This window comes from Argentina silus (genome assembly GCF_951799395.1).
Source record: "Argentina silus genome assembly, chromosome: 8".
Taxonomy (NCBI): domain Eukaryota; kingdom Metazoa; phylum Chordata; class Actinopteri; order Argentiniformes; family Argentinidae; genus Argentina; species Argentina silus.
The window spans coordinates 21986868-22014192 of record NC_139662.1 but is presented as its reverse complement, the minus strand read 5'-3'; the positions used below and the strand labels follow the sequence as shown (position 1 = coordinate 22014192).

General features: G+C 45.3%; 3 protein-coding genes and 1 long non-coding RNA gene across 5 annotated transcripts in view; 2 read left to right on the top strand and 2 right to left on the bottom strand.

The window, feature by feature from the left end:
* Positions 1–723: 723 nt before the first annotated feature.
* On the bottom strand, positions 724–9620 carry slc17a9b (solute carrier family 17 member 9b). Of its 2 annotated transcripts, XM_083675189.1 has the most exons (14): positions 8843–9620; positions 7875–8072; positions 7032–7171; positions 5747–5846; positions 5037–5167; positions 4478–4574; positions 3586–3682; positions 2939–3026; positions 2733–2767; positions 2417–2532; positions 1797–1852; positions 1526–1555; positions 1126–1197; positions 837–917 (listed from the first exon to the last, which is right to left on the bottom strand). In XM_083675189.1, the coding sequence occupies exons 1-13, from the start codon at positions 8971–8973 to the stop codon at positions 1127–1129; spliced, it is 1290 nt and encodes a 429-aa protein (XP_083531315.1). In that variant the 5' UTR covers positions 8974–9620; the 3' UTR covers positions 837–917; position 1126. The 2 variants fall into 2 exon arrangements, with proteins under 2 accessions (XP_083531314.1, XP_083531315.1); XM_083675188.1 differs by lacking the exon at positions 1126–1197 and having other exon boundaries at positions 724–917.
* A 249-nt stretch (positions 9621–9869) lies between these two features.
* On the bottom strand, positions 9870–12615 carry LOC310808346 (glucose-induced degradation protein 8-B homolog). The gene is made up of 5 exons (XM_083675192.1): positions 12555–12615; positions 11829–11957; positions 11369–11565; positions 10911–11108; positions 9870–10805 (listed from the first exon to the last, which is right to left on the bottom strand). Exons 2-5 carry the CDS (start codon positions 11947–11949, stop codon positions 10632–10634), a joined length of 690 nt encoding a protein of 229 aa, XP_083531318.1. The 5' UTR covers positions 11950–11957; positions 12555–12615; the 3' UTR covers positions 9870–10631.
* A 522-nt stretch (positions 12616–13137) lies between these two features.
* Positions 13138–13839, top strand: LOC310808349. The gene is made up of 3 exons (XR_014554358.1): positions 13138–13203; positions 13306–13434; positions 13694–13839. It is a non-coding gene; the product is annotated as an uncharacterized lncRNA (long non-coding RNA).
* A 1522-nt stretch (positions 13840–15361) lies between these two features.
* The window catches only part of dnah12 (dynein, axonemal, heavy chain 12), a gene marked incomplete at its 5' end in the record, with an annotated part of 28972 nt that continues 17008 nt past the window's right edge, over positions 15362–27325 (top strand). Inside the window, 32 exons of the mRNA XM_083674784.1 lie at positions 15362–15561; positions 15791–15878; positions 16218–16407; positions 16622–16691; positions 16842–17000; positions 17118–17313; positions 17717–17905; positions 18088–18241; positions 18481–18572; positions 18845–19023; positions 19321–19456; positions 19655–19780; positions 19897–20031; positions 20167–20360; positions 20623–20863; positions 21129–21314; positions 21543–21743; positions 21921–22115; positions 22267–22388; positions 22622–22757; positions 22965–23111; positions 23780–23899; positions 24007–24163; positions 24334–24506; positions 24707–24859; positions 25016–25255; positions 25357–25602; positions 25771–26102; positions 26252–26432; positions 26624–26764; positions 26922–27005; positions 27133–27321. Coding sequence (XP_083530910.1) covers positions 15362–15561; positions 15791–15878; positions 16218–16407; positions 16622–16691; positions 16842–17000; positions 17118–17313; positions 17717–17905; positions 18088–18241; positions 18481–18572; positions 18845–19023; positions 19321–19456; positions 19655–19780; positions 19897–20031; positions 20167–20360; positions 20623–20863; positions 21129–21314; positions 21543–21743; positions 21921–22115; positions 22267–22388; positions 22622–22757; positions 22965–23111; positions 23780–23899; positions 24007–24163; positions 24334–24506; positions 24707–24859; positions 25016–25255; positions 25357–25602; positions 25771–26102; positions 26252–26432; positions 26624–26764; positions 26922–27005; positions 27133–27321 — 5352 coding nt within the window. The remainder of the gene's footprint in view (positions 15562–15790; positions 15879–16217; positions 16408–16621; positions 16692–16841; positions 17001–17117; positions 17314–17716; positions 17906–18087; positions 18242–18480; positions 18573–18844; positions 19024–19320; positions 19457–19654; positions 19781–19896; positions 20032–20166; positions 20361–20622; positions 20864–21128; positions 21315–21542; positions 21744–21920; positions 22116–22266; positions 22389–22621; positions 22758–22964; positions 23112–23779; positions 23900–24006; positions 24164–24333; positions 24507–24706; positions 24860–25015; positions 25256–25356; positions 25603–25770; positions 26103–26251; positions 26433–26623; positions 26765–26921; positions 27006–27132; positions 27322–27325) is intronic.

The window sequence follows — 27325 nt, the reverse complement described above, 5'->3', positions numbered from 1 at the left end:
GGTGTGGTTTCAGAGGTGGATGTTGGGGTATCAGATGTGGAAGGTGGGGTATCAGATGTGGAAGGTGGGGTATCAGATGTGGATGTTGTGGTATCAGATGTGGAAGGTGGGGTATCAGATGTGGATGTTGTGGTATCAGATGTGGAAGGTGGGGTATCAGATGTGGATGTTGTGGTATCAGATGTGGATGTTGTGGTATCAGATGTGGATGTTGTGGTATCAGATGTGGAAGGTGGGGTATCAGATGTGGAAGGTGGGGTATCAGATGTGGATGTTGTGGTATCAGATGTGGATGTTGTGGTATCAGAGGTGGATGTTGTGGTATCAGAGGTGGATGTTGTGGTATCAGAGGTGGAAGGTGGGGTATCAGATGTGGAAGGTGGGGTATCAGATGTGGATGTTGTGGTATCAGAGGTGGATGTTGTGGTATCAGATGTGGAAGGTGGGGTATCAGATGTGGAAGGTGGGGTATCAGATGTGGAAGGTGGGGTATCAGATGTGGATGTTGTGGTACCGGGCCTTGGTGGGGTATCAGATGTGGATGTTGTGGTATCAGATGTGGATGTTGTGGTACCAGATGTGGATGTTGTGGTATCAGATGTGGATGTTGTGGTACCAGATGTGGATGTTGTGGTATCAGATGTGGATGTTGTGGTACCAGATGTGGATGTTGTGGTATCAGATGTGGATGTTGTGGTACCGGGCCTTGGTGGGGTATCAGATGTGGATGTTGTGGTATCAGATGTGGATGTTGTGGTACCGGGCCTTGGTGGTGTCGATGTCGACGCGGCGGGCCTCAGCGAAGGCCAGGAAGGTGCACAGGCCCAGCAGGTTGACGATGGAAATGAGGGCAAACACGGACGCCCAGGAACCTGTGGTCTCGATCAGATACCCCGAGAAATACACCATCAGGACACCTACACCACACACACACACACACACAGTCAGGAGTCAGGACACTAATACCAGAACACACACTCTTTCAGACCCCAGATAACCACAAGAACAGAAATACAAGAATACAAAGTAGACACAGCAAAGGTTGACAATAAGTTGCACATAACTATACAGTACATACTATATTTCATCGTACACATAATACCACAACCTCAACTCAGTAAGCACCTTAAACTAGGCTCCTCAGGCTCGGGTAGCATCCACCCATATGCCTGTGATGGTTCAGCCCCATACTGCCAGCTGTGTAACCGTATAAATAACTGGATTAAAATGCCAAATGTCCGTTCCTGTTCCCCCAAGTGCAGTAACTGTTATCTTCTATACCATCTATAATTCATCTGACACAAACTCTATTATCATTCCATGATGAAATATGCATGGCACATCGGAGCCAGTGAGACCAACAGAGGGAGATACACAGCCCAAAGTTTTACCTTCTGAAGAATTCAGATTAATTATTTGTCTCATTAGTTCATAAAAGGGCAAAATTAAAAGGCTGGAGAACTGCTGGTGAAAGATTCATCACAGATGTTTCTCCTCACGATTTTCCCTCATTGGACACACTTACCTGAGAAAGCACCGCAAGTATTCATGACACCTGCAATAAAAAAAACATAACAGATGCACTGTTAATTTTCACACTCAACACCACTCTCATATTCAACAGAGAGAATTCAAAATGCAAAGTTGAAAGAAGAGAAGACATTAATAAATGACACCGTGAGAAACGCAGGCGATCACGGGTAATCAATAAATTGTTGGTATGAACATGATTCATATCGAGGGCCAGAGGAAGATTCAAAAGGCTCCAGAAACCATTTGGGTGAAGCTGAACGTACCAAACAAAGCACCGGCACAAGACGGAGCCAGATCCTGGACGTTTGTTGACACACCGCTGGAAGAGAGGCATCGTTTAGTGCTCCGTCCTATCAGATAAGGAGCGGCACAGACTCCCTATCTTTATCCGGCTCAATTACCTGGCAGTAAAATCCACAACAGACTGACATAGAGTCACATAAAGATAAGTATCCCATCATATGGATACCGTAACCTTGAGCACTTAGCTGACGGTTGTCTGACAGATTAGTCTGACGGTTGACAATCTGTACTCTTATTAAAGAGGTACTGGTGCTCAGGTTTTAGAACCAGTGGCTGCGATTCTACAAATGATCCTGTTCAAATCAAATCAAATTGTCTTCGTCACTTATATCGCATACAGTTGTAATAGACAAGGTGAAATGTTTTTGGATCTTGCTCCATGCTCAGCAACAATTCAATAACAGGTAATAATCACTTTAATTGTTTGACTTCAGAACAAAGGCTAGGTGTAGGCTAGGGTTTGGGTGTTAGCTGGTAGGAGGTGTAGGCTAGGGTTTGGGTGCTACCAGGTAGGAGGTAATGAAGGGCTAGGGTTTGGTTGCTACTGGGTGGGGGCTGATAGAGGGGTGGGCATCAATACCTGTGGCTGAAGGTGGTGAGTCCCATGGTGGCAGACACGAAGGCCACGGCCGAGGGGAAGGTGGTGGTTCCACACAGGAGGATGGTGAACACGCTGGACACACCCATGGAGAAGAACTGACCAGGACGGGGGAGGGAGGGAGGGAGGGAGGGAGGGAGACAGACAGACAGACAGACAGACACACACACACACGGTCCTGATTGAAAGATTCCATATTCCAAGGCTACACAATACTTTTACAGAATCTGAGAATCTGCTCCCCTCGCATTAAATATTAATAAGCACCGTTAGCTAAATCTGCAACACTCTACAATACCTGCATCAGCTTCCTCACAGCGGCTGTATCGAAACCTGGAGAGAGACAAAGAGAGAGAATGAGGTGAGAGAGAGAGAGAGTGAGACAACCGCTAAGCAGCTCAATTATTCAATAGAGTTCAAACTTCAACCCATTACAAAGTCAAGCTTTCATATTTCCCTGGCTTTATGTTGCCAAAAGGGAGCCAAAGGCCGGGGTGACTCTACCTTGGCTGATTAAATGGTCAGAGAGACAGCCACTGAAGAGGGAGGAGGGGATAGCCACGAACCACGGGATAACATTGAACACCCAACCCTGAGGGGAAAAACACAACAACAAACAAACACACAGGTTCATTTACCATTGAGAAGAATTCAATTCACCTCTTTTACTGCAGACTTGTCATTTGGGGGGGTTATCAGTTTGAACAAGTGTGTGTTTTTTGGATGCCTACAGCGCCCTCTGTTGGTTGACAAAGCCCTAATACACCCTCTGCTACCCCCCACAATACTGACTCTCACATTCCCATCTTCTCTCATCTAGAGAGATGGCCTTTCGCGAGCTAGACGCTGAATTCTCACATCTGAGCATCGAGAAGCCAGGCATAATTGGGCTAACCCCCTAGACATATCTTGATGTCCTCTCTCAGGTCTGAACACACTTGCTCATCATGTCCCTGAAATAACATCAGATGTTTGGTCTGCCGGGAACATCTTTTTCAACACAAGACCAAATTCCCCTCTTCTGGAACAAAGACTTCTATCTCAGTGTCACTCTGGCCTTGGACTGGAATGCAACGCTAAAGCAGAGTTTTCTTCTCTAAGGGGACAGGGTGCAAGGGTGAGTTTGGATTGGGATGCGGCTCTTAAGTTACCTTGGCATCAGGGAAGGTGTCCTTGAAGAAGGTTGGTAGCCATGACAACAACGTGAAGAAGGTGCTTGCGGTGCAAAGGTGTGTAACAATCACAGCACTGTAGGGGGGGAAAGGAGAGAGAGAGAAATACATTAATAAAAAAAAATAAAAAAAGTAATAAATAAAGTAATAAATAAAAGTAATAGACTGCATGTTTACTACATAGAAAAGATCTACATAGAAAAGCCCCAAAATAATCAACATAGACTTCTACTAGAGTCAAGTCTGTAAGAGTTCACAACTGTATCATCTTAACTGTATATCAATTTAAATGTTCCCTCTTGCATAAAAAACAGTGTCAGTCTCGGTTTAACTGCAGCTCGCCATCTGACCCCAATCCAGTGACAGAAGGGAGACGACTTTAGTCAAAAACGTACAACGCTGTCAAACCCTTTTACTCACAGTCACACTCAGACCGCCGCCCGACCAAACACAGTTAACATTTAACTAAACATCTATCTGGTGGAACGGTTGGTTCATTAGTGAGGTGTGGTTGTGACATGACAGGAAATGAAACCTCACGCAAGCTGTTGTCGCTGAAAACAGGGCAGGCCCGTTTCACTGCCACTGGCTTCTATAAATAACCAGCCCATAGAGACAGGCATGAGCATATGAATACAGCCTTTATATCTGAGAATGTAACATCTGCAGGATATAATAGAGTAGTAGTGTAATAAAGTAGTAGACCCTCTATTACAGACAGACAGATAGACAGACAGACAGACAGACAGACAGACAGACAGAGAAAGACAGAAACACAGACCCCCCCCCCACACACACACACACACGAGCCAAACCGAAACCGCATGCCGCACACACTGCAAAGAAAACATGTCCCATTGTCTTATTTTACCAGACAGCAGGTTGTTTGAAGAGACGCAGCCAGTGTCTCCTGGAGAGTTTGGACTGGGTCCCTCCACTACCCAACGACTCCAGAGTGATGATCGGACCTGGGAGAACGCACGCACGCACGCACACACGCACACACGCACACACGCACACACGCACACACGCACACACGCACACACACACACACACACACACACACACACACACACAGTCCTGATTGAAAGATTCCATATTTCAATATATTTACACATATACAACATATTACAACATATGTCACACCTTAATGTGGTGTACTCGCGTATCAAAACAATACAAAACAGATGGCTGGAAAGTAGGAAATACCATTTACAAATGTGCACATCTTGGGGCGCTTAAGTGGCGTAGCACACTAATGCGCATGCCACGTAATCGCAAGGTTCCTTGTTCGATTAAGACCCTTGACATATCTTGCATGTCATCCCTCCTCTCTCTCTCCCATCCTTCCTGTCAATCTCTGCCGTCTCTATCCCAATAAAGCAGAAGTGCCCTAAAAACATTTTTTTTTTTTTTTTTGCACGTCTTACCTTCCCCTTTGAGAAGGTACTTCCACATGCAGTACGCCCACAGGACAGACAGCAGCCCAGACACATAGAACACACTCTCCCAGCCGTACTGGTCTAACATGAGGGAACCAGCCCCCCCGATCACCAGCGTCCTGGGGAAGACAACAAAAACACACAGACAAGTTGCATTCATCAATTCTGGCATGATTGGTCTACTGCATGTGACTCCATCATATGTTATCATAATGCATGTTATGATGTTACTGTATCATCCTCCAGTCCTCCCCCTATATTCAATTAGGAGGGTAAGTGCTTATGCATCAGTGACGGCGACATCATCCATCCCAGCTAAAAACAGGAAATGTACACAGGGGTGGAAATTAAACTAGCCTGTTAGCCTGAGGCTTCTATTTTTCAGAGCTGGCTAGTCAAAAATGTGGCTAACTAGGCCTTTTTTTGTCATCGTTGTGCAAAAGAACGGATGTTATACCTGAGAAGTCACAATGTTATGAAGTTGTACATTATGGGAATGAATAATTAGTAGATCAGACATTCATTGAAATATTGTTCATGTCTGTAATAGGAACAATACTTTTGCTTTGGCCATGGCATGTTTTGGGCATGGGGTAGTAGAATGCCATCCGGGGTAGTAGAAATTGCAGTCTACTACCCGGGCTGCCCAATGCCAAATTCCTTAAGTTCCATCCCCGAGTGCACGGAGCCAGACTCACCCCAGGTAGGAGCCACTCCCCACGGTGCTCATGAGGAAGCCTCTCTCACTCTCAATAACCTTCTGGGAACACAGGCTGGCCAGAGAGGGGTAGTGAACACCTGAGAACACACACACACACACACACAGACACACACACAGACACACACACAGACACACACAGACACACACAGACACACACAGACACACACAGAGACAGACACACAAACAGACACGCGCACACACACACACACACACACACACACAAATAGACACACAAACAGACACACACAGACACACGCACACACCTTCTGTTACGACGTGTGAAGAGTAATTACATTGGTGGCACAATATGTATTGTAATGTTTCTGTAAGAGGAAATCTGTACAAGTCCAGGCTAGTTATGAAGAAGCTTTCTGCTTTGAGCCATGTGGCAAGAGTTAGCAAATAACATAGAAACCGGGAGGCGTGCTTGAAAGCGAAAAACAGAAAATCGTTGTCTACAACATGAAAGCCCGGTCCCATGCAGTTTACAGAAAAATAAAGAGAAGTCAACAATAATATTTTTAAAGCCCTGACAGAAGAGGTGCCAAGGACAAACCGGTTGCACCTCTGGGGAAGCCCACTGTCAAACAACAGGAACATGAAATCAAACACGGCCAAAAACAAACTGAACTTTAACCGCAGCCCAAGGCTAGGAGGAACTTCTGTTTTTCTTCCACTTCTCATCTGCACCAGTGTTAATGAGTTAGCCAGATGAAGATCATTCACAGACTGCGGACTACCGCATATTTCTTTCACCCATTGAGTATTTATGAGGGGAGGGGGTGAGATCAGATGGTCACACTAGACAATTGAGATGCCTCTCTGCACACAAACACAAACACAAACAGCCCCCAGCCCCCAGCCCCATCTCTACTAAACTGAGATTCAGACTCTTGGGGAGGGGATATGTGTGTGGACTGGACCAATGTTCTTTTTGCTGAAACTCAATCCAGTCTACCAGAGTGGAAAGGTCAAGGTACAACCATATTAAACCATCCAGTTTCAGATCTTTAGTAAAAATAAATAAATAATGAAAGTGTGAGGTTGTGGCGGCTAGGGAGCTTCAATGAAATCATAAAGGATTCAACAGAGGGTCACATGTCATAGAAGAGGCCGAGAGACCAAGAGGTACACATGACAGGAGAGCCCTTCTGTGCCATTATCACTCTGTTCCCATTCACTGGGACTTCCGTTTGGCTCCCAGCACAGACACACACCACGCATCACTGCCCTCCTCTGTCCCTCCCCCTCTGAGGTCTCACCTTGCAGCAGGCCCATGAGGAAGCGGGCCAGGGTCATGGAGAAGATGGGCTGGGAGCAGAAGTGGGCCAAGATGGGGGTGAAGGCTGTCATGGCCCCCCAGGCCGCTGCAGACAGCAGGAGGACCTTCTCCCCTCCCACCCTGAGGGAAGAGATGAGATAAGCGAAGAAAACATCCACTAAGTCAGTTAGTCTCTCCCATTCATCCATTTTCCAAATGAGATCAAAGGAATTATTTCCTATGCTGGCTATTGAGGAGAGGACTCGGAGGAGAGGGCTTATGAACTTGGAACTTATCTATTTTGCAAAATCTGAAGGGAGCTTTGAGCTTCTCTTGACATGCTAAGTGACTAAAAGAATGTTTGCCTTTTACTAGAAGGTTGCCTTTCACTGCTTTTACGACTAATTTGCATTCGCGCTGACCTCTTCTGCTCTTTCTGCTCTGACTTCAAACCCACACTGTTGTGTAACTGTGCATATGAATGATGTTTTTACCTGGAAATCTAATAAAGAAATTACGTGGCGCTCTGGCACAGGCATTACCAGCTCCCTGCTTTACATGGCCCGCATGCAACGTAAACAAAACAGACCTGTGACGTCTGTCCTTACCCGTTCTATAAAAACCCCACCCTTGACAACCAGGATACTGGTTGAACAGCTGTCATCTCATCAAGCAACATTCCCTTCACCCTGTTATTAAGTTATCTGTGCTCATATAAATGTATTCGATGTCAACGCCTTAATTAAACTATTCTGTATTGTCCCAATGGAGCAGCTACAAGATAAAAAAAACAAAAACAAATATTGAGTATGACTTCATTCCCAGGTCTCATGTCGTTGCCCACCTGTCACTGACGTAGCCCCCGAGGACCTGCGTGAAGCAGTAACCCCAGAAGAAGCTGCCCAGCACCATGCCTGACTCCCTCTTGCTCCAGCCGAACTTGTCGGCCATGCTGACAGCACAGATGGGCATGGCTACCCGGGCGCAGTACAGCAGGCAGGTCCCCAGCAGCAGTACTGCCGTCCATACCCGCGCCACCGGTCTGCACAGAGGACCGGGAAGGGAGGGAGTGAGCTTTCTTGTGCGTGTGTGTGGGGGGGGGTGTGTGTGTGTGTGTGTGTGTGTGTGTGTGTGTGTGTGTCAGTGAAACCAACTTCTGAACGTTTGTATTCAGCATGGCAAATACAGCTCATATGACAAGTTGCAGTGGCAAACACTACACTGGTCTTATTCAGTTCACTTCAAAAGTCTAAATTGGATCTGCAGTAAATGTTACTTTAGGGCCCTGTACATCTTATGATATTAATAGTACTTAATTGACTCTAGTGGGAACCTTTGACTCTGGCGAAACTATGCAGCTTAGCAACCTCGAGTCCACCAGCTGACACACATCTGATGATTTAAGCATTTCTGTGGGAATGTGCCTCAATGTTCATGGCAACACGGTAAAGAAATGTGTTGCATTTGACTTTGTATTTGTATCCATGATAAAATAGACTACAAACTTGGAACAAGTTTCAACCAAGTATCCTATGAAAGCAACATTGTGTGAATGAAAGGGTTGTCACTGCATACGTCAACGCGGGAGAAACTGTTCAGAAAAAATAAAATCCTTGTCAATGCCAACTCTCGAATTACTCCAAACTTCTACCTAACCAAACATATTATATCACATTGAGTTGGGCTTGATTTGATTGTATGAATTATATCTGTTGTATTTCAAAACATATGTCTTTTTTTTGTAGGGTTTCTGTAGACATTTGGACATCGACTCAACAGAAAATAGCCTAAAATTGTTACTGGATGACTTACCTCGGCCAGGTCGTATTCTGCTCAGTCCACTTTTTCTGACATCCACTAGCCCCTATTTTATCAGGGGGGATTTCTTTGAGACAGACCAAATCTGGATTTGAGTTCTTTCCATGTTTTTGCAGAATTGCCATTCAACGAGAGGAGTTAATGTTGACGACCGCTCTCACTCAACTATTCAGCGCGGAAGGGGTCGAAAGCAGAGCTGGTGGCTGACTCAAACAAAACTTTGTTCAATCTGGACCAAACTGATGTAGACTATGATTCATTTCCTTCTGATAATCGTATCCATGGCTGTAATAACCAGAGAGAGATATAGAGAGACGTACGGCCGGGTGAAGAGGGGACGAGGGGAGTGTGCTTTCTTTTCCTGGTGCTTGCCTGGGTGATGATAATCCACGTGTCAGTTTTCTTCAGCCTCGCAGTTCTTCCTGCAAACGGCAGGGTCGTATCAGGAAGTATACAAGTGACTCAGTCCTTTCTTAAAAAAAACAGCATGAGATGGTCAGAATGAAAAAAAAAAAGAAAGCGACGTCTTCTCTATTCTATGGCATCGCTGCCACGCACGGTTACCCTCCAACGTCTAAACAGGCGCTCCATCATGACAGTGCAGTATTTCGAGAGACATCCTATCCAACGTGATAGCCCATCCGATCGTATTACACAGCAGAACAGGACCTGATCGAAACACTAGAGACCGAAAGCTTTACCGGCAGTTTAGGTTACAACCGCTCTCTGAGAACCTGCGACGAACTCCTCCTGTGTCCTTGGTACATTCATGTTGCTGATGACGGTCCCCTGTTGCGATGTGGCTGCTGTTGTTGTCATCCTTGGCTCACAGGGCAGGGAGGCTGCGTAGCACCTTCTCTTGAGTTCCATATGCCCCAGGCAGGACGGATGGGGTACCGACCAAGGATTATGTAACACCCTGCAGTCAGCTCAACTTTTTTTTTGCGGTTCTGGTAGTTTACATACATGTTGTTGTTGTCTTCTGATGTATAAACAAAAAATGCGCACAACACAAGCAAGATCAAGTTTTCCAAAAGAGTATTTTTATTCCATACATGTAAATCTTTCAGCTGCAAAACTGTCAGCGTGAAATGGGTGGATAGTCTTATGTATTCACATTATTGTCGTGTTTGTTCGTTCGTTCGTTCAGGAGATAACACAGGATGAAACTAAGATTTCAATAAAACTGACAAAGTTATAGCGCATTGGCAGCATTCACAGTACCCTGCGTTGGCTCTACCCCACCATTCATGAGAAGCTGAAATGTGCATGTTATTATTCAGAAGAAAAAAACAAAAACAGCCTATTATTGTGACAGTGGACCAGAGCCATTGAAACCAATTGTTCTTAACACCAAACCTGCATTCATTCCTGTCCTAGTTTGATACAATAGTCCTAAGAGCCTAATTTAGGCTTTCAACACCCTCCATATGCAAAGATTGCCAACTTTCCCTGCCAACAGACAGAAAAAAATCTAGTGTAACTGAAATATGCAAAAAAAGGAAATCTTCACACATAAGTATTTATCGGAGACATGAAACAAATCATATAATTTGACTTCATTAAAACACAAGGATTTATATTTTGTATGATGTTGTTTCTGGCAGTTAAGTCACTTTAAAATACAAACTATCCAGTTTGCACAGCCTATGTTATCAAAGTCTCCCAAAAAGCAACCCTCACAAAATAAAATAAAAAAAGGTTGTATGAGTCAGTCTCTGTTGGGTATAAATAGATAGGAGAGGAGGTGTGTCCATTTTGTTCCGCACTGCCTGGTGTGTTCTCACTTTGGGTCCTCGATCGTCCCTTTGCTGAGGTCTGTCATTTTGGGGTACTTGACTTTCTTTTGGTCGAGTTCATTCTGAGCCCACAGGAGCAGTTTCAGGAGCTTGGCCAGTTTGGGCGTCGACTCTCTGTTCTCGTAGTCCAGCACAGACTGGTTCACTTCACTCCACACCTTCAGGGGACAGAGAGCGGAGATGAAGTACATCAGGACATGAGAACGACGCTAACGGCTTCAACTGCACATTTATTATTTAGAATCCTGGATTTTCGACCGTACCTTCTGTCTCTGCATCATGTTGAGCAGATCTCCGAAGGGCGACTCCTCTGGGTTGTCGAAGGCCAGCAGGGCCAGGGTTCTCTCCATCTCGGTCAGGCACTCCCGGCTCTCCTCCCCCTGCTCGGCTAGCTGGGACTGGGCAAACTCCAGCGCCGCCTCTGTCTCTCTCAGTCGGATCAGCTCGATCAGGTGCTGTTGCTGCAGACAGGGAGGGACGACAGTGAGAAGAGGAGGAGGAGGGGGAAAGGGAAAGAAGAGCACAGATAGTGAACGGAAGGAAGATAAAGGGGAAGAAGGAACAAGCATGGAGGAAGGAAGAGGAGGAGGAGGAGGTATAGGGAGGTAAAGAGGAATGGTGAGAGTATAAATGAAAGGGGAGGGGGAGGAGGGGATAGATGGCATGGCATGAAAAAGATAGCAAACAGGATGAACGAACAGGGGAGAAATGCTGCGTTTACCTGGAGATGGAAGTACAGGTAGCGGTTTGTGTCCAGCAGCTCCGGGTGCAGGCTGTTGATCAGGGCGATGCCCTCCTGGATCTGTCCCTTCAGGATCATCTCTCTGATCTTGATCCTCTCGTCCAGAGAGTCCAGGTCCACACTGGGCTCTATCCCAGACTCCATCCTGAACTTCTCCGCCGCCTCCTTAAAACCTTCTGTTAAAACAAAACAAAAGAAGATTTGAGACACTGAGATTTCACAACCTTGCCTTTTCTGGCAGGTGTTCAGACACTAGGCCCGTCTTGATTACACATGCACTGTCTAGGCATTTAAGTTGTGTCTTTATATAGTGTTCGGAATCAAAATGACACTTTTTACAAATAAATAATATTGTATTGTTATTATTAAAAAATAAAAATAAACACAGAAGTATGAAATGATATGGAAAAACATCAGTGGGTTGTCTCAAGTACCATACCTGTCACCAGGTAGTTCATGATGAGCCTGTTCATGTCAGCTCTCTGTATGTGGACATTATTGAGCTTCTCCATCCACTCTTCTCTCGTTATGTCCTCCGGCTTTTCAGCATAACTCATCATGAATTGTCCTGCAAACGTCGCATAACACTGATCAGTCACTGCGGTTTCAATCATACATATGTTTACACAACTAAAAAGCTTAAAATCATTTATTTTTAAAAAAAACCAATATTATAGCTTTCTATCACTATGGATGGTAATACATGACCGCAGCTCGTTTCCAGTGTCCTGCCTGGTCAAACTAGGACCTTTACGAAAGAGGCTTTAGAGAAGCTAGGTGACCTGCCAAGACGTTCAGCTGATAGAGTAGTCGATGGTCATGAAACATACGCCAACAAGCTCACGAAGAAGTCCAGTAGTGTACAGTAGCTTGTACGAGTATACCAGTCTGCCAGTCTGCCAGTCTACCAGTCTACTACCAGTGATTTAGACCGAAACCAGCCGGAAGCTCAGTATTGCTGGGGCCTTCCAATGTAAGCACAACATTGAAGCCTGCATTCACTACTACTAGTACCACCAAAACACCGCCGTCGTTTTGCCCTCAATGCACCAAGTGTACCAAATACAGAAACCAGTCAACCAGGCTAATTGAGGAACGCGATTTTTTCTATGTATGTGCCAAATATGTTTCGATAAGCCAATAAATATAGTTTTAAATGCTGTACCTGAAATAGTGTTGTTAGCTACCCCCCGGCAGTAGCAAACTGGATCACCGCCTAGGAAAGCTCGCGGTACTTCCAGTGAGAAGTGAGACTGGGATTTCATTGATGCGCTAAAATGATTGGCTGTGGACTGCCGTGACGTCAATAAAAATACACAGCGCACGCTTTTTTTTATTATTGTTATTTTTTTTTATTATCCGGAACCGGTAGCAATGGGTAAGTGCTTTATTTCAATTAGAAATATAAATGCCAAAGTTATTGCGTTAAATAGTATGCCTTTGGTCACAATGTGATGTCACATGTCAGTTATACTGTTACTAAATTATTTTCCGAATGTTACGGAATCAATCAAAGCCTTTAACAGCAGCCACATGTTTGGCAACAACATGTGGGAAATAAATGACTATTGGATATCCCTGATATGCCCTAGAGAAAATTCCATATGGTCTAGGGCTAGGCCATGCAACAATCAATTGAGCCAGCAAGAAATCAGGCCCGGGCTTATACCATGTTCTTCGGTTTTCAGGTCGGGCATGTGATTGTTGCACCATGTTCTGTACATGAGTGTGAGCAAGCCACATGATGAAGATGACGATTTCATAGTCCTACCACTTTATTCTGTTCGTCAACTAAAAGAGGGCATCTCCATAAGGTAATTGTGGTGTAATATTGTTTTATATTACCAGTTGTTGTCCAGCATCTATCTGAACATCACTCCTCTTTCCCGAGGGAAAGTGTCGGGGTCTGCGTACAGCCAGGAAGCTACGTTGCAGGGAGCAGAGATGGCATGACGAGCTGTTCAAAAAGGCCAACCTGGGCACTGCCCTCAGGCCAACCCATTTGGAGGGGCTTCTCACGCCAAAGGCATCGTCCTTGAGAAAGTGTGAGTAAAACACTGATCTCCTCTCCTCTCAGTCAATAAGCACGGGTGCCAGGCTGTTTCTGCATTTCTGGGATGCTACTTTTCTGCCAAACAACAAGACTTAAAGTAGGCTAATGCAGAAATGGACCGGCAGCCAGGAACATGTATACAGTACATCTTGGGGGGGGGGTTCCATGTTCATTTGTCTCTTGAATGTGTTCTGCTGATTAATTTGATATATTTTCAATGTATTGTTCCTTTTCATTCTGTCATTCTGCAGGAAAACGACAAGGTGTTGGTGGCAGGATTTGGTCGAAAGGGCCACGCCGTTGGTGACATTCCTGTTGTCCGTTTCAAGGTGGTCAAAGTGGCCAATGTCTCACTGCGGGCCCTTTACAAAGGTAAAAAGGAGAGACCCAGATCATAGACTGTATTAAATTAAATCAATAAAAAAAAGAAAAGGAAAACAAGTCGTTTGGTTTCTTTGTCCACCTAGTGATTGTTATTGTTGTGTGAAATGTCTCAAGCTAGTTTTAAGGTTTATTTGCAGTCATGTCGAAGTCTGTTTGAAAAATACAGGTTCCTCCATTTTATGAGCTCCTGTTGTTTTATTTTTTTGTCATGTAGACTATATTTCACATGTGCAGTTGCCAGTTTATGAAGTTGACACTTGATGCGCATTGGTAAAAGGTCGGTGGTAGCTAATTTAGCCAGGTACAGAAATTGGATTCTAACAGTGGCTGTGTTCCAAAATGAGTTATTGCACTTTATCTAGAGTGTATACAGTACTTGCTATATGCTCTAGACAGAGTGCAAGAATGCATTTTGGAACACAGCCAGTGTTCTGTCTGTGTGTGCTGTACACCTTCTCATGGTGGAGGTGGTGTAATGGTGTGGGGAATGTTTTCTTGGCACACTTTAATACCAGTCAATCATCGCTTCAATGCCACAGCCTATTTGAGTATTGTTGCTGACCATGTACATCCCTTCATGGCCACAATTTACCCATCTTCTAATGGCTACTTCCAGCATGATATTGCACCATGTCACAAAGCAAAAGTCGTCTCAAACTGGTTTCATGAACATGACAATGAGTTCAGTGTTCTTCAGTGGCCTTCCCAGTCACCGGATCTGAATCCAATAGAACACCTTTGGGATGTGGTAGAACGGGAGATTCACAGCTTTAAAGTGCACATGAAAAATCTGCAGGAATTGCTTGATGCAATCATGTCATCATAAACCAGAATCTCAAAGGAATTATTCCAACATCTTGTGGAATCAATGCCACGAAGAATTGAGGCTGTTTTGAGAGCAAAGGGAGGCCCTACCCAGTATTAGTATAGTGTTCCCAATAAAGTGCTCGGTGAGTGTAATATATATATATATAATTTCTCAATTTGTCTGTTGTGCATAATTAAAGCACCACCTGTGGTGTAATGCATAATTATGCATTCCTCTCTGCAGACATGGGAACGATGTGCACTTCGCACATGCGTCCACTAGGCTTCCCGTTTCTATAGCAACGGAACTGTTTACCTTCCTCTACCTTCAGCCCACTGTGGTGAGAATTCTGCCCCAGCCAAGAGTAGTAACTTTTACTAGCCACATAGTAAAAGGAGGTAAGTTATATTTTTGATAACATGCAGACGTCGCTATTACATTCCTTTTAATCTATCTTGGGTTTTGAGATTCCAAACTCATGCCAATAGCTGAATTGTGCATGCTAACTTTTTCTAGCTTCGTACCTCAACCTGCCTGGCCATGCCAACTAGTATTCCGTACTTGGTTTGCATGTTAAAATGAACCGTGCGTCAGATGTGCGTCAGATGTCTTGCTTGAAGTTGGTGCCAAATTAGCATAATGACTTATATTGCCCCTGTTTGATCTGTCCTGAGAATTGCCGCCTTGCACTGTCTGTACTTTGTCGCTGTAGATAGGTGTCTGAGAGATGCCGACCTCCGCGGGGGTGTTCAAGCCCCCCATGGGAGACGGCCTGAAAAAGTACTCTGTCCTGCCGCCCATCCCAAGCCCACCCCCGCAGGAGGGTGCTGGAGGATCAAAGGTAGAAGAAGACGGGATGACCGTGCAGAGGAAGCTGCTGAAGCACAGTAGGAGTAAACATCAACAACAGCAGCTGCATAAGATAATGTATGTCACAACTGACAGTTTGAATTGTTCCCCATCTAAGGTCATGTCTTATATGACCCTCTTTTCTAATTGTCACATTGTATCAGTGTGATGAGGAGGAGGATGACAGTGATGATGATCATCATTCAATCAACTTCAATAATGATAATGGTTATCATATATTCCTATTATTACAAGTGAAAGTAATAATTTTTGCAGTAGTGTGAATGTTGCACTCGCTGACTTGCAGGGTTGCAAGTGCAATGCAGGCCTACAAGCACGCCAGAGACAGGAGGCCTGAGGACCCCTCGTCCCCCGAGCCTGACTTTCCCCCATCAGTAAGAACGTTTTGATTGAGGACCTCTTTATTGAAAAATGTGTTTGTTTTTCTTGATTGTGTTTCATGTTGTATCGATTTACTGCACATTCCAAACCAGTGTTGGTTGGCTAAGTTGTAGTTATCACAACCATTTTTTTTACTTTACAGATGAGCAGTGAAGATAGAAAGCGAAGAGTAAGTTCTGGTTTTGGTTTACTCCTCTTTGGTTACGGTTGATAGTGGACCTCTGATCAATGTTCAAGTGATCAACTTTTGACATGCCCCCTTAACCATATAGTACTGATGGTCTTCTCATATCTTCTCCTCACTCTTGTTCAATCATGGCATCCATCTGCAGTTGAACTACATGTACCTAAAGCAGTGTGTGGAGGGCAGTCCCATCGTGCCCATCCAGCAGGAGTGGCTGGACGCCATGCTGACACGTGTGCCCCCTCAGCTCAGAGAGGGCCCTGGGAGAGATGAGCTGCTGCAGGAGCTGTGCAGGGAGGTCAGCGACAACTTCCTCAGCGGGATGGTCAAGCATACAGGTGTGCCAACAGCGTGTGTGTGTGTGTGTGTGTGTGTGTGTGTGAGAGCGTGAGTGACTAATTTGTGTTAATACTTTATTTATGACAACATGCATGCCTGTGTGTGTGTGTGTGTGTGTGTGTGTGTGTGTGTGTGTGAGCATGAGTGACTAATTTGTGTTAATACTTTATTAATATCATGTCTTTGTGTCTCACACCATATTGTTCCTTGTAGTGAATACTGTACTCCAGAAACCACAAATGAAGGGGACAACAGTGGCAAAACAGAGAGCTCCATTAGCAAAGTGAGTGTGTCAACAGTGCACACCCATTTTTTGCACACCCATAATCAACTCAGCAGTACACCAAAGACAACTGCAGACTAAAGCAAAGAATGTGTCAATATGAACAATTGAAACAATCTCTGCATGATATACCCCTACATTTCTTTGCAGAGCTCTTGATTTCTCGAGGCCATGGCATGACAGCTTTGTCAGGAGTCGCAAGGAGATGAAGGAGAATTTGCACATTCTTCACCCAGTGATGAGAATCATCCTGAACATCTGCTACATGACGTTCTCTCACCTGCTCTTGGTTGATCTTTCCGAATGCAGGTGAGACACTCAAAATAATCAAACTCAAAATCAACCATAGCACTTAAACAATTTGATGACTACCAGGAAAGTTTCAGGAGATCATGTTTGGCTGTAAAAATCTGCTGATGTGGGAAGATCCACAGGGCCGGTAGACTGTGAGAGCCTGAAGAACGTAGTCGCTCTGGACTGCGAGAGGATCGAAGAGAGGATCATGAACACCTGGTTCCCCAAAGTCATTCACCTGCTGACCAGCAAGGACATGCTGCAGGGGGTGAGAGCTGAGAAACTGGACTCCTTCTACAACTGCGTCTCCACACTCATCTCCAATCAGGTGATTAGATCAGTACAGAGGGATCTGGGTGTTTATATATATATATATACAGTACCTGTCAAAAGTTTGGACACATCTTTTCATTCAATGGTTTTTCTTTATTTTTTTATTATTTTCTACATTGTAGATTAATATTGAAGACATCAAAGCTATGAAGGAACACATATGGAATGATGTAGTAAACAAAAAAGTGTTAAACAAACCAGAATATGTTTTATATTTTAGATTCTTCAAAGTAGCCACCTTTTGCTTTGATGACAGCTTTGCACACTCTTGGCAAGTTTGTGTCCAAACTTTTGACTTTTGACATACTTATGTTGAAGAATCAATATGTTATTGCTATATATGCCTCTGTCTATTGGTTTTATCTTGATGTTCTATTTTTGTCTATTATTCCACACAGTTGAAATCTTTGATAGAGAGAAGCATGGAAGCGTTTGTAAGCTTATTCGGCCCACGCAATGCCCACCAGTTGCCCCTCTTTCGGATGGACCTGACTTTTGATGATGAGAAGATGGAATTTTATCCCAGCTTCCAGGATCTTGAGGATTCTGTTTTGGAAATTCTTAATCTAATCACCAATACCATGCAGGTCAGGAGGAGAGTCAACAAGATTGATTTCAGAATGTTATTTTCCCCCTACAATTGAATAAGCATCAGAAGTTGTGTAAAATCAATTGGTCATGGATGTCAATAATGGTCTTTGATATCAGCATGAAAGCAATATTGTCCATTTTGCGATACCTAATACCCGTCTCTGATGCTGGTCCACAGAAAGTTCAAACTGTCCAGTCTTGGCTGGCTGAGGCCAACACCTCTGTTGTTGATGCCAAGCTGGCAGATCATGTCCTGATAGGAGCTCAGACCGCCATGAGGACCGCTGTGCGCAAGAACTTAGAAGAGCCACATGAACATTTCCAGAATTACGGTGAGAGGCTATAACAGTGGTTCTGGCAAAGACCCATCTTTTTACTGAGAAATGTTTTCTTGTTATCACAGTGTAAATATGTGCTGGAGGGGCGTTTTGTAGTTTAACAGCACAGTTTTGTTTGTCCCTGATGTGCACTTGACTACAGTCATTGTTTAAAATCCAGCATGAACCAGAACTGAAAAGAACCAGCTGCTTGATTTATCCAGTCATTAATAACCTGTTGTGTTCCCCTGCAGTTGACAGCTATGATTGGCTGGTCAATGGGACGGCACAGGCTCGAGTAGAGAAGTTCATGGAGGAGAAGCACTCTTTTGATGAGTACACTGAGGTAACAATATAAAAGACAGGGTTGGAAAGCTACACGCTTCGTACAAAAGTCATGTTTTGTATGAATAGCTTCCGTGTTTACTGATGATGCATGTTTGAACAGGAATCTCTATGGCAGTGTATCAGATTTATTATTATTATTTTTTATTTTTTGTTTGTTTTATGATGATTCCGATGTTTTATTTATGATGCCTGTATCACGTGGTCGTTCTGGCCTCTGTTTGTCTCAAATATGTGAGTGCGACATGGTGTTTTTGTGACTGTTCCTCGCAGCACGTGGAAGAGTTTCGTGTTCTCTCTAAGGAGATTGTCAGCCTGCCGACGATAGCCCACTTTGCCATGGTCCGTCTCGACTGTGAGGAGCTGAAGCAGGGATTGTCCAAGAAGGCCCAGACCTTTGCTCAGATCCTCCTGGACCGGCTGATCACCAGCCACCGTGAACACAGTCTGCAGTATGCTGCCTTCTCTTCCTGCTTTTTCATCATCTAATATAATAATAATATACGCCATTTAGCTGACGCTTTTATCCAAAGCGACTCACACTGCAGTGAGTGCGCACGTTTCAGTATATATGGTCCCAGCGAGAATCAAACCCACGACCTTAGCGTTGTTAACGCCATGCTCTACCAACTGAGCCACTGAGGACCACATCTGTCTGACATGGGTCATCCTTTAGTTTCTAAGAATTGCTCGACTTTTTATCCTGTTCATATTCAGCTCAATCTGCCTCTTGTGTTCCCCCTTTGAAGGATCTGCCTGGAGTTTGAGACCATCAGAGAGAAAGCCCTCAAGGTTCCTGAGACCACAGAGGACATGACTGAGATGATTGCTTACATCGGTCATGCTAAGACAAAGGGGATCCAGGAGCTCAACGCCAAAATAATGGTAGGTTACCAATAAGTTAGAGGCTCATAACATAATTGTCTTTGCACAAATATCCTATTTTCATTATGTATGATTTAGGTTTGATTGAGGTTTGAGCTTTATACACTTTTCTCAAGCTAGATTTTGCCCTAAAGGGACTAATGACTGTATTATAGCTGATTTTTTATAATTTACCATATTTACTCTGTATCCTCACAGGAGACCCACCACAGACTGAACTACCTGTTGGACGTCCACATCTTTGATCCAGAAGATCTTGACCTGAACTCCACTGTCCTTATGTGGCCACATAACATATACCCTGTGTTTGAACTCAACGATGAGGTACTGCAACATATCTACCTTATCATTCCCACACATGCATCTTATTCCAACATATGTATCTTATTCCCATAGTGTAGTATCCAGCTGATATACATCCTGATACTGTTTCTCCACAGGTGATGGAGAAGGCCAAGAAGAAAGGGGAGCAGGAGCTGCTGGGCCGGAGGGAGAAGCTGATGCTGGAGCTGGAAAAACTGGGACGCAGGATGGAGGAGTTTGCAGAATGCACTGAGCTGGACATGATGCAACAGGTGCAGTCTCACTGTCACATAAAGCCTCTCAATGTCAGATGCCCCTTTCACATCAACAGGTTGGCAAGCCCTACTGCAGTACAACTCGGTATCTAGAATGTGACTTGATGAACTGTTTATTTTTGTCTTGGGCAGTACGTGACAGATGTGAGGACAGTCCAGAAGCGTCTTCAGGATGCCGAGGAGGCCATTGACTTCATTAACAAGGAGGAGGCCCTGTACAAATGGGACCAGACGTTTTACCCTGAGGTTGAGGTCATCAAGGAGAGCACTGAGCCCTACCAGAAGCTCTTTGGCCTCGTGCTGAAGTGGCAACGCACTGAGAAGAGGTCTGATTTCTGTTTGATATGTAGTTCCATTTTCCAATTCATCGAATTATATGCTCTTCTTATATACTTATATATAAGTATAATAATAATAGTAATATTATAATATTAATATATAACATAATATAATATAATATATATAAGTGTATATATATACTTGATGTTTACCATCTGTTTACTGTCCATTAAGGATCTAGTGACAAAGCTCAATATTTCAACTGGATGTCCCTGTCTAATCTATCCACCGTTGTGTATTTGTGTGTAGATGGATGGACGGCTCCTTCCTGGACCTGAACGGTGAGAGCATGGAGGTGGAGGTGGACGAGTTCTTCAGGGAAATCTACAAGACACTCAAGTTCTTCCAGCAGAAGCAGAAGAAAGCTGACCAGGAGAGGGAGAAGATGGCGGGAGGGGTGAAGAGGAAGCCCGGGGAGGTGGAGGAGAAGCAGGAGAGCCCAACCACACTCATCTGCTCCAGAGTTATGGAGCAGGTCAAGGACTTTAAGGTAACAACGTTGATATGCTAAATACAGTAGTAATGGACAGGTACATAATGTCATATCTTTGTGTAAAGGTGCATTATGACATTTAGTGTTATATTGATGTCAAATATTCATGAAAAAACTAAATTCTACAGATTGTCGTGTACAGACATATTTTCTAATCCATTATGCTGAATGTGTGTGTGTGTGTGTGTGTGTGTGTGTGTGTGTGTGTGTGTATATGTGCGTGCCTGTGTGTGTGTGTGTGTGTGTGTGTGTGTCTCACCAGGAGCACATCCCTATGGTGTCCATCCTGTGTAACCCAGGTATCAGGACTCGTCACTGGGGTCAGATGTCTCAGATCGTGGACTACGACCTCACGCCTGACTCTGGCACCACTCTGCGTAAAGTGCTCAAACAGAACATCGCCCCTTACCTCGAGCAGTTCGAGACCATCAGTGCTGCTGCCAGCAAGGTGAGGAAACAGGGATCACTTAAAGAGTGTGTTCTTTGTATCTTTCTTTTTTTTGCTATAGAAACTCAGGGCAGTCCTTTGATAGTACCACGATCAAACAGGACAGTCTTACCATCACAGGGCTAAAGGCAGCTCTTTGATGAAAAACTGGAGTGTGATTGAGAAAAATGAGTTGACTACTGATGAGTTGACTACTGTATGTCCTCTGTGTGTCCTCCCTGTCTCCAGGAGTTTTCTCTGGAGAAGGCCATGCAGACCATGGTGGAGGTGTGGGACACGGTTTCCTTCCACCACCACCCATACAGGGAGTCTGGAGTGTCCATCCTCACGGCCGTGGATGAGATCCAGACCTTGCTGGACGACCAGATCGTCAAGACCCAGACCATGAGGGGCTCGCCCTTCATCAAGCCCTTTGAGAGCGAGATCAAGGTGGGTTTCACATCAAAGCGAATACATTTCTGTCAGTGTGGTGCTAGTGTATCACGGCTTATGCACTTGCTGAGCTGGTATTTTGGAGGTTGTTAGAGGTATGGTGGTAGAATTCAGCTCCCCTGAGCATTTTAACTCCTTGTTCTCCCTCCCTCTCTCCCTCTCTCTCGCCCGCAGGTGTGGGAGGAACGTCTGATCCGTATACAGGACACCATAGACGAGTGGTTGAAGGTGCAGGCACAGTGGCTCTACCTGGAGCCCATCTTCTCATCTGCCGACATCATGCAGCAGATGCCCGAGGAAGGGCGCCTCTTCCAGACCGTCGACAAGCACTGGAAGGAGGTCATGAAGCACTGCGTCAAGGACCCCAAGGTAGGAGGACTTTAATGAGTTAATGAGGACTTAATGAGTTTTTAATGCTTGCCAGGTTTTGTAAAGACCAGGGTGTGTGTGTATGTATAGATTTCTCTGTATGACTTAGATATCTGAATAATGGTGACATGCATATCTGTTGTAATTGCAGATCCTGCCAGCAACTTCATTACCGGGCTTGCTTGAGAGACTCCAAGATTCCAACGACCTTCTGGACAAGATCATGAAGGGACTTAACGCTTACCTCGAGAAGAAACGTCTCTTCTTTCCTCGGTATTGAAATGCAGTTTGAAATGTTTATTATTCCACGTGCACAGTAATTCAGACAAGATGTACGATCATCAGCTTTGCACTGTAATGCTGCTTTAACACGTATTTACTAACAAGGATTTACAACTAATGCCAGCTCTTTACCAGCATTGACATCGCATCGACATCATCAGTTGTTCAAGTTGATCAATGAGTTCCTCTTCTTCCTCTTCTCTCTCTCTCTCTCTCTTCTCCAGGTTTTTCTTCCTGTCCAATGACGAGATGCTGGAGATCCTGTCAGAGACCAAGGACCCACTGCGCGTGCAGCCCCACCTGAAGAAGTGCTTCGAGGGCATCGCCAAGCTGGACTTCCTGCCCAACCTGGACATCCAGGCACGTACCAGTGTGTCCCTAGACACCTCTATCAGACACACTGGGTTGTCGTAGGGCCCAAGAAGAGAGATGCGTACCCCCCCCCAAAAAAAACAATTCACACCCCCAAAAAAACCTATCCAAGCAAGCTTTCTTTCTCCTGCATCAAATGACATGACACAATCATAGGCACCATTAATTAATTAATTCATCCATTCATTCCTCCAGGCCATGTACAGCAGCGAGGGGGAGCGTGTGGAGTTCATCCAGCTGATCTCCACCTCGGAGGCCCGGGGAGCTGTGGAGAAGTGGCTGGTCCAGGTGGAGGATGTGATGCTGCGCAGCGTCAGAGACGTGGTGGCCCGCTCCAGAGTGGTGAGGTCACTGTTACACCGCTGTGACAAGTTATGGGGGCGTTCAGTGGCGTAGCACACTAAGGCGCATACCATATCATCGCAAGGTCCCTGGTTCGATTCCGGCCATCGACATATCCTGCATGTCATCCCTCCTCTCTCTCTCTCACCCATCCTTCCTGTCAAAAAGCAGAAATGAAGCAAAGCAGAAATGCCCTAAAAATATATTTCAAAAAAGTTACTGTGTTATGACACAACGCAGTACTTAGTTAATGTCCTGAAAGTCATGTCCCTACTAAAGACCTCTTCACCCCCACTACCCCTCTGTACAAGTTTCTATCCTGTTAATAAAAAATAAAAATTCCTTCTTCTAGCTTTGTGACTGCCTATGGCCCCTGGTCTGAGCATTGATTACTTTATCTTATGATGACTGATGGATAGACGATTCACTTACTTGAACAAATGTATTTGTTGTAAGTCGCTTTGGATAAAGGCGTCTGCTACTTGCCATAAATGTAATTTAAATGTCACGTTCAGGTCAGCACTGCATCAGAATCCACAAACCAATGTATAGGCTTCACAGTAAACCTCTCCCTTTGAGCAGGCATCATCATCATCACCATCTCAGTGTTGGGAGTGTGGCCAAACGAGTGACTTTTGAGTGACGCTTACGTGGCGTTTTCTTTGCAGGGCTACAGTGAGACCCAGCGTGATCAGTGGGTGAGGGAGTGGCCTGGTCAGGTGGTGCTCTGCACCTCGCAGATCTTCTGGACCCTGGAGGTGCACGAGGCCATCGGAAGAGGACCTGAGGTAGATTTAAGTCCCCAAGAAGCCTGGCCAATAGTTACAAGTTCTTATATTGAGTATGATTGTTGTGCTAAGATGCTTTTATTCGGACTGTGTTTTCTTGTCTTCAGGGTCTGAAGAACTACTTTGAGCAGTTGCAGACCCAGCTGTCTGACATAGTAGCCTTGGTGAGGGGGAAGCTGCCCAAGCAGACGCGCACCACCCTGGGGGCGCTGGTCACCATCGACGTGCACGCCAGGGATGTGGTCATGGAGCTGATAGAGAAAGGTCATCTTCAGTGATGCACGACTGGGAGAAATAACATTTTTTGAAACTATGAACTTTTAAATATTTAAGAACCGCTTTATTTATCAGGCGATGAACGGACTGTTCTAGAACAACAAGTGTCTGCGATGGTTTGTCTGACACAGTGTCTTTATTTTTCCTTCTATTTCCAGGTGTCTCGCATGAGACGGACTTCCAGTGGCTGGCCCAGCTCAGGTACTACTGGAGCAACGACAACGTGCGCGTCCGCATCATCAACTGTGACGTCAAGTACGCTTACGAGTACCTGGGAAACTCCCCTCGACTGGTCATCACCCCGCTGACGGACCGATGCTACCGCACCCTGGTAAGTCACCCGGCCTAAACGCCGTGTGAAAAATACCCGACCCGGGTCACTTCCAGTCGTTGGACCAACACAGAGCGGATGGTTGCTGGAGTGCTGCGTTGCATTTGTTGCATTGTTTTAGCGGCACCATAAAATGCAGATCTGACGTTTTGTTGCCATCTGTGTCTTCCTTCTCCCTCGCTTGTCCATCTCCGTCTTAGATTGGGGCGTTTTACCTCAGTCTCGGGGGAGCCCCTGAGGGTCCGGCCGGGACAGGGAAGACCGAGACCACCAAGGACTTGGCCAAAGCGCTCGCCGTGCAGTGTGTTGTGTTCAACTGCTCAGACGGTCTGGACTACCTTGCCATGGGGAAGGTAACAGTTACCATGACAAGAAAGTTAATGATCATCTCCTGTCAATGTTCCGTTCCACTCCCAAGTGTGATCTTTATTTTCAGCAAATAGAAAACTGACAACAGTGGCTGTGGAGATGAGTGACAGTGTTTTCTTTCTCTTTGTCCGGCCTCTCAGTTCTTCAAAGGCCTGGCATCTTCTGGTGCATGGGCGTGCTTTGACGAGTTCAACCGCATCGAGCTGGAGGTGCTGTCTGTGGTGGCCCAGCAGGTCCTGTGCATCCAGAGGGCCATCGAGCTGAAGATGGAGTACTTTGACTTTGAGGGCACCGAACTCAAACTCAACCCCAACTGCTTCGTGGCCATCACCATGAATCCGGGCTACGCCGGAAGGTCGGAACTCCCTGACAACCTGAAGGTTAGAGTCGCCCCTCTTTTTTTACTTATTTATTTATTTATTTTAATTTGTCGCATTAGTGTGTTACCCATTTCCGACTCGTCCTCCGTCATCCGTACCAGGTGTTGTTTAGGACGGTGGCCATGATGGTCCCTAACTACGCGTTGATAGCAGAGATCTCCTTGTACTCCTATGGCTTCATGAGTGCCAAGCCTCTGTCGGTGAAGATCGTGATGACCTACAGGCTGTGCTCGGAGCAGCTCTCCTCACAGTTCCACTACGACTACGGCATGAGGGCCGTCAAGGCCGTGTTGGTGGCGGCAGGAAACCTCAAACTGAAATTCCCAGACGAGAACGAAGATATACTGGTACAGTAATGTAATGTACAGTACAGATGACTTCATGATATGTTACATGATTGTAAACAAGATATATACTGTATATATATATTTTTTATATTGTTTTGATTTTGTACATGGATATTTTGTAAGTTATTGATCAGTACCGTGTCTTTCTCCATGTGTTTGTACAACCAGCTACTGAGGTCCATCAAAGACGTAAACGAGCCCAAGTTTCTCTCTCACGATATTCCCCTTTTCAACGGGATCACCAGCGATCTTTTCCCCGGCATCTCCCTCCCTGCGGCTGACTACCAGGTTGGATGTCGTCTTTGTTGTTGTTTGTCAGAGGGATGTGATGCCGCATGCGTGTTTGTTTATGCGTCCATCTTCTTCACGTCATTTCTCTGTCTTCCCAAGCAATTCCTGGAGTGTGCTAAGGAGTGCTGTCAGAATCACAACGTGCAGCCGGCGCCGGTCTTCCAGGAGAAGATGATCCAGACCTACGAGATGATGATAGTCAGACATGGGTGAGTAACGCTTCACATAACCATGTTGATACCGTTGCTCTGCGTGAATGTTGGCTTCACAGAGGCCTCAGCGTTGAATGCTATATGTGTCTTGAGTCGCGTATGATTTTGAATTGTGTTTTTAACGGGTCTTTCTGTGCGTGCCGCAGGTTCATGCTGGTAGGGGAACCCTTTGCCGGGAAGACCAAAGTGCTGCATGTCCTGGCCGACACGCTGACCCTGATGAACGAGAGGGGACACGACGAGGAGAAGGTCTTCTACATCACGGTCAACCCCAAGTCCATCACCATGGGACAGCTCTTCGGACAGTTCGACCCCGTCTCCCACGAGGTGGGCTCTGCCTTTCTGTTTCTCTCATTATGTCATACTCACTAATTTCTTCTAAACAAATTCTTTCTGCTTTCAAAAAATAATAATTATGGCTATGCTGTCACTCACATAATGTGGAAAAACAAACATAGCAAATGTGTTTGTTTTTTTTCAGCTTATTTTCTCTCACTGTCTCTGTTTGTGTTGTTCAGTGGGCAGACGGGATTGTCGCCAACATGTTCCGTGAGTTCGCATCGTCTGAGACCCCGGAGCGTAAATGGGTGGTGTTCGACGGGCCCATAGACACCCTGTGGATTGAAAGCATGAACACCGTGCTTGATGACAACAAAAAGGTAAGAATATAACTTCAGAAACTTAACAAACACGTTCTGCATAGAGGCATAAGGCAAACATTTTCACTCTGGGTTATTTAATTTGGTGTTCTGTTCAGAATAGACAAAGATGTCAGTTATGTAACGTTTTACGTTATGTTTTTCTTCCGTCTCTCAGCTGTGCTTGATGAGTGGAGAGATCATCCAGATGTCCAATCAGATGAGTCTAATTTTTGAAGCCATGGACCTGTCACAAGCCTCGGTAAGTCAACAAGCAATGGCGTTATTGGGAGCAGAACAGTGTGTCCACTGTGGCACCGTTTGCTTAATCTTACACAGCATTTGGTGCATACTTACAAGTACTTTTCTACTTCACCCCCCCTCCCCAGCCAGCGACAGTGAGCAGGTGTGGTATGATCTACATGGAGCCGTCTCAGCTGGGCTGGGAGCCTCTGGTGGCCTCCTGGATGAACACCCTCCCGGAGCCCCTGCAGGCTCCAGACAACACAGCCCTGATGCTGGAGCTCTTCCACTGGCTGCTACCCCCCTCCTTCAGGGCACTGCGCAAACACTGCAGGGTGG

Bases quoted from the DNA above. Each gene is read 5' to 3' on its own strand.
- LOC310808346 (XM_083675192.1), bottom strand. From the start codon at position 11,949: ATGATGAGTTATGCTGAAAAGCCGGAGGACATAACGAGAGAAGAGTGG. The intron at 11,109-11,368 runs GTAAACGCAGCA...CCCTGTCTGCAG, and splicing joins ACCTGTACTTCCATCTCCAG to CAACAGCACCTGATCGAGCT. The intron at 10,806-10,910 runs GTACGGTCGAAA...TGTCCCCTGAAG, and splicing joins ACATGATGCAGAGACAGAAG to GTGTGGAGTGAAGTGAACCA.
- slc17a9b (XM_083675188.1), bottom strand. From the start codon at position 8,973: ATGGCAATTCTGCAAAAACATGGAAAGAACTCAAATCCAGATTTGGTC. The intron at 5,847-7,031 runs GTGAGACCTCAG...GTGTGTTCTCAG, and splicing joins CCTCATGGGCCTGCTGCAAG to GTGTTCACTACCCCTCTCTG. The intron at 1,853-2,416 runs GTATTGATGCCC...CCTCTCTTCCAG, and splicing joins CTCACCACCTTCAGCCACAG to CGGTGTGTCAACAAACGTCC.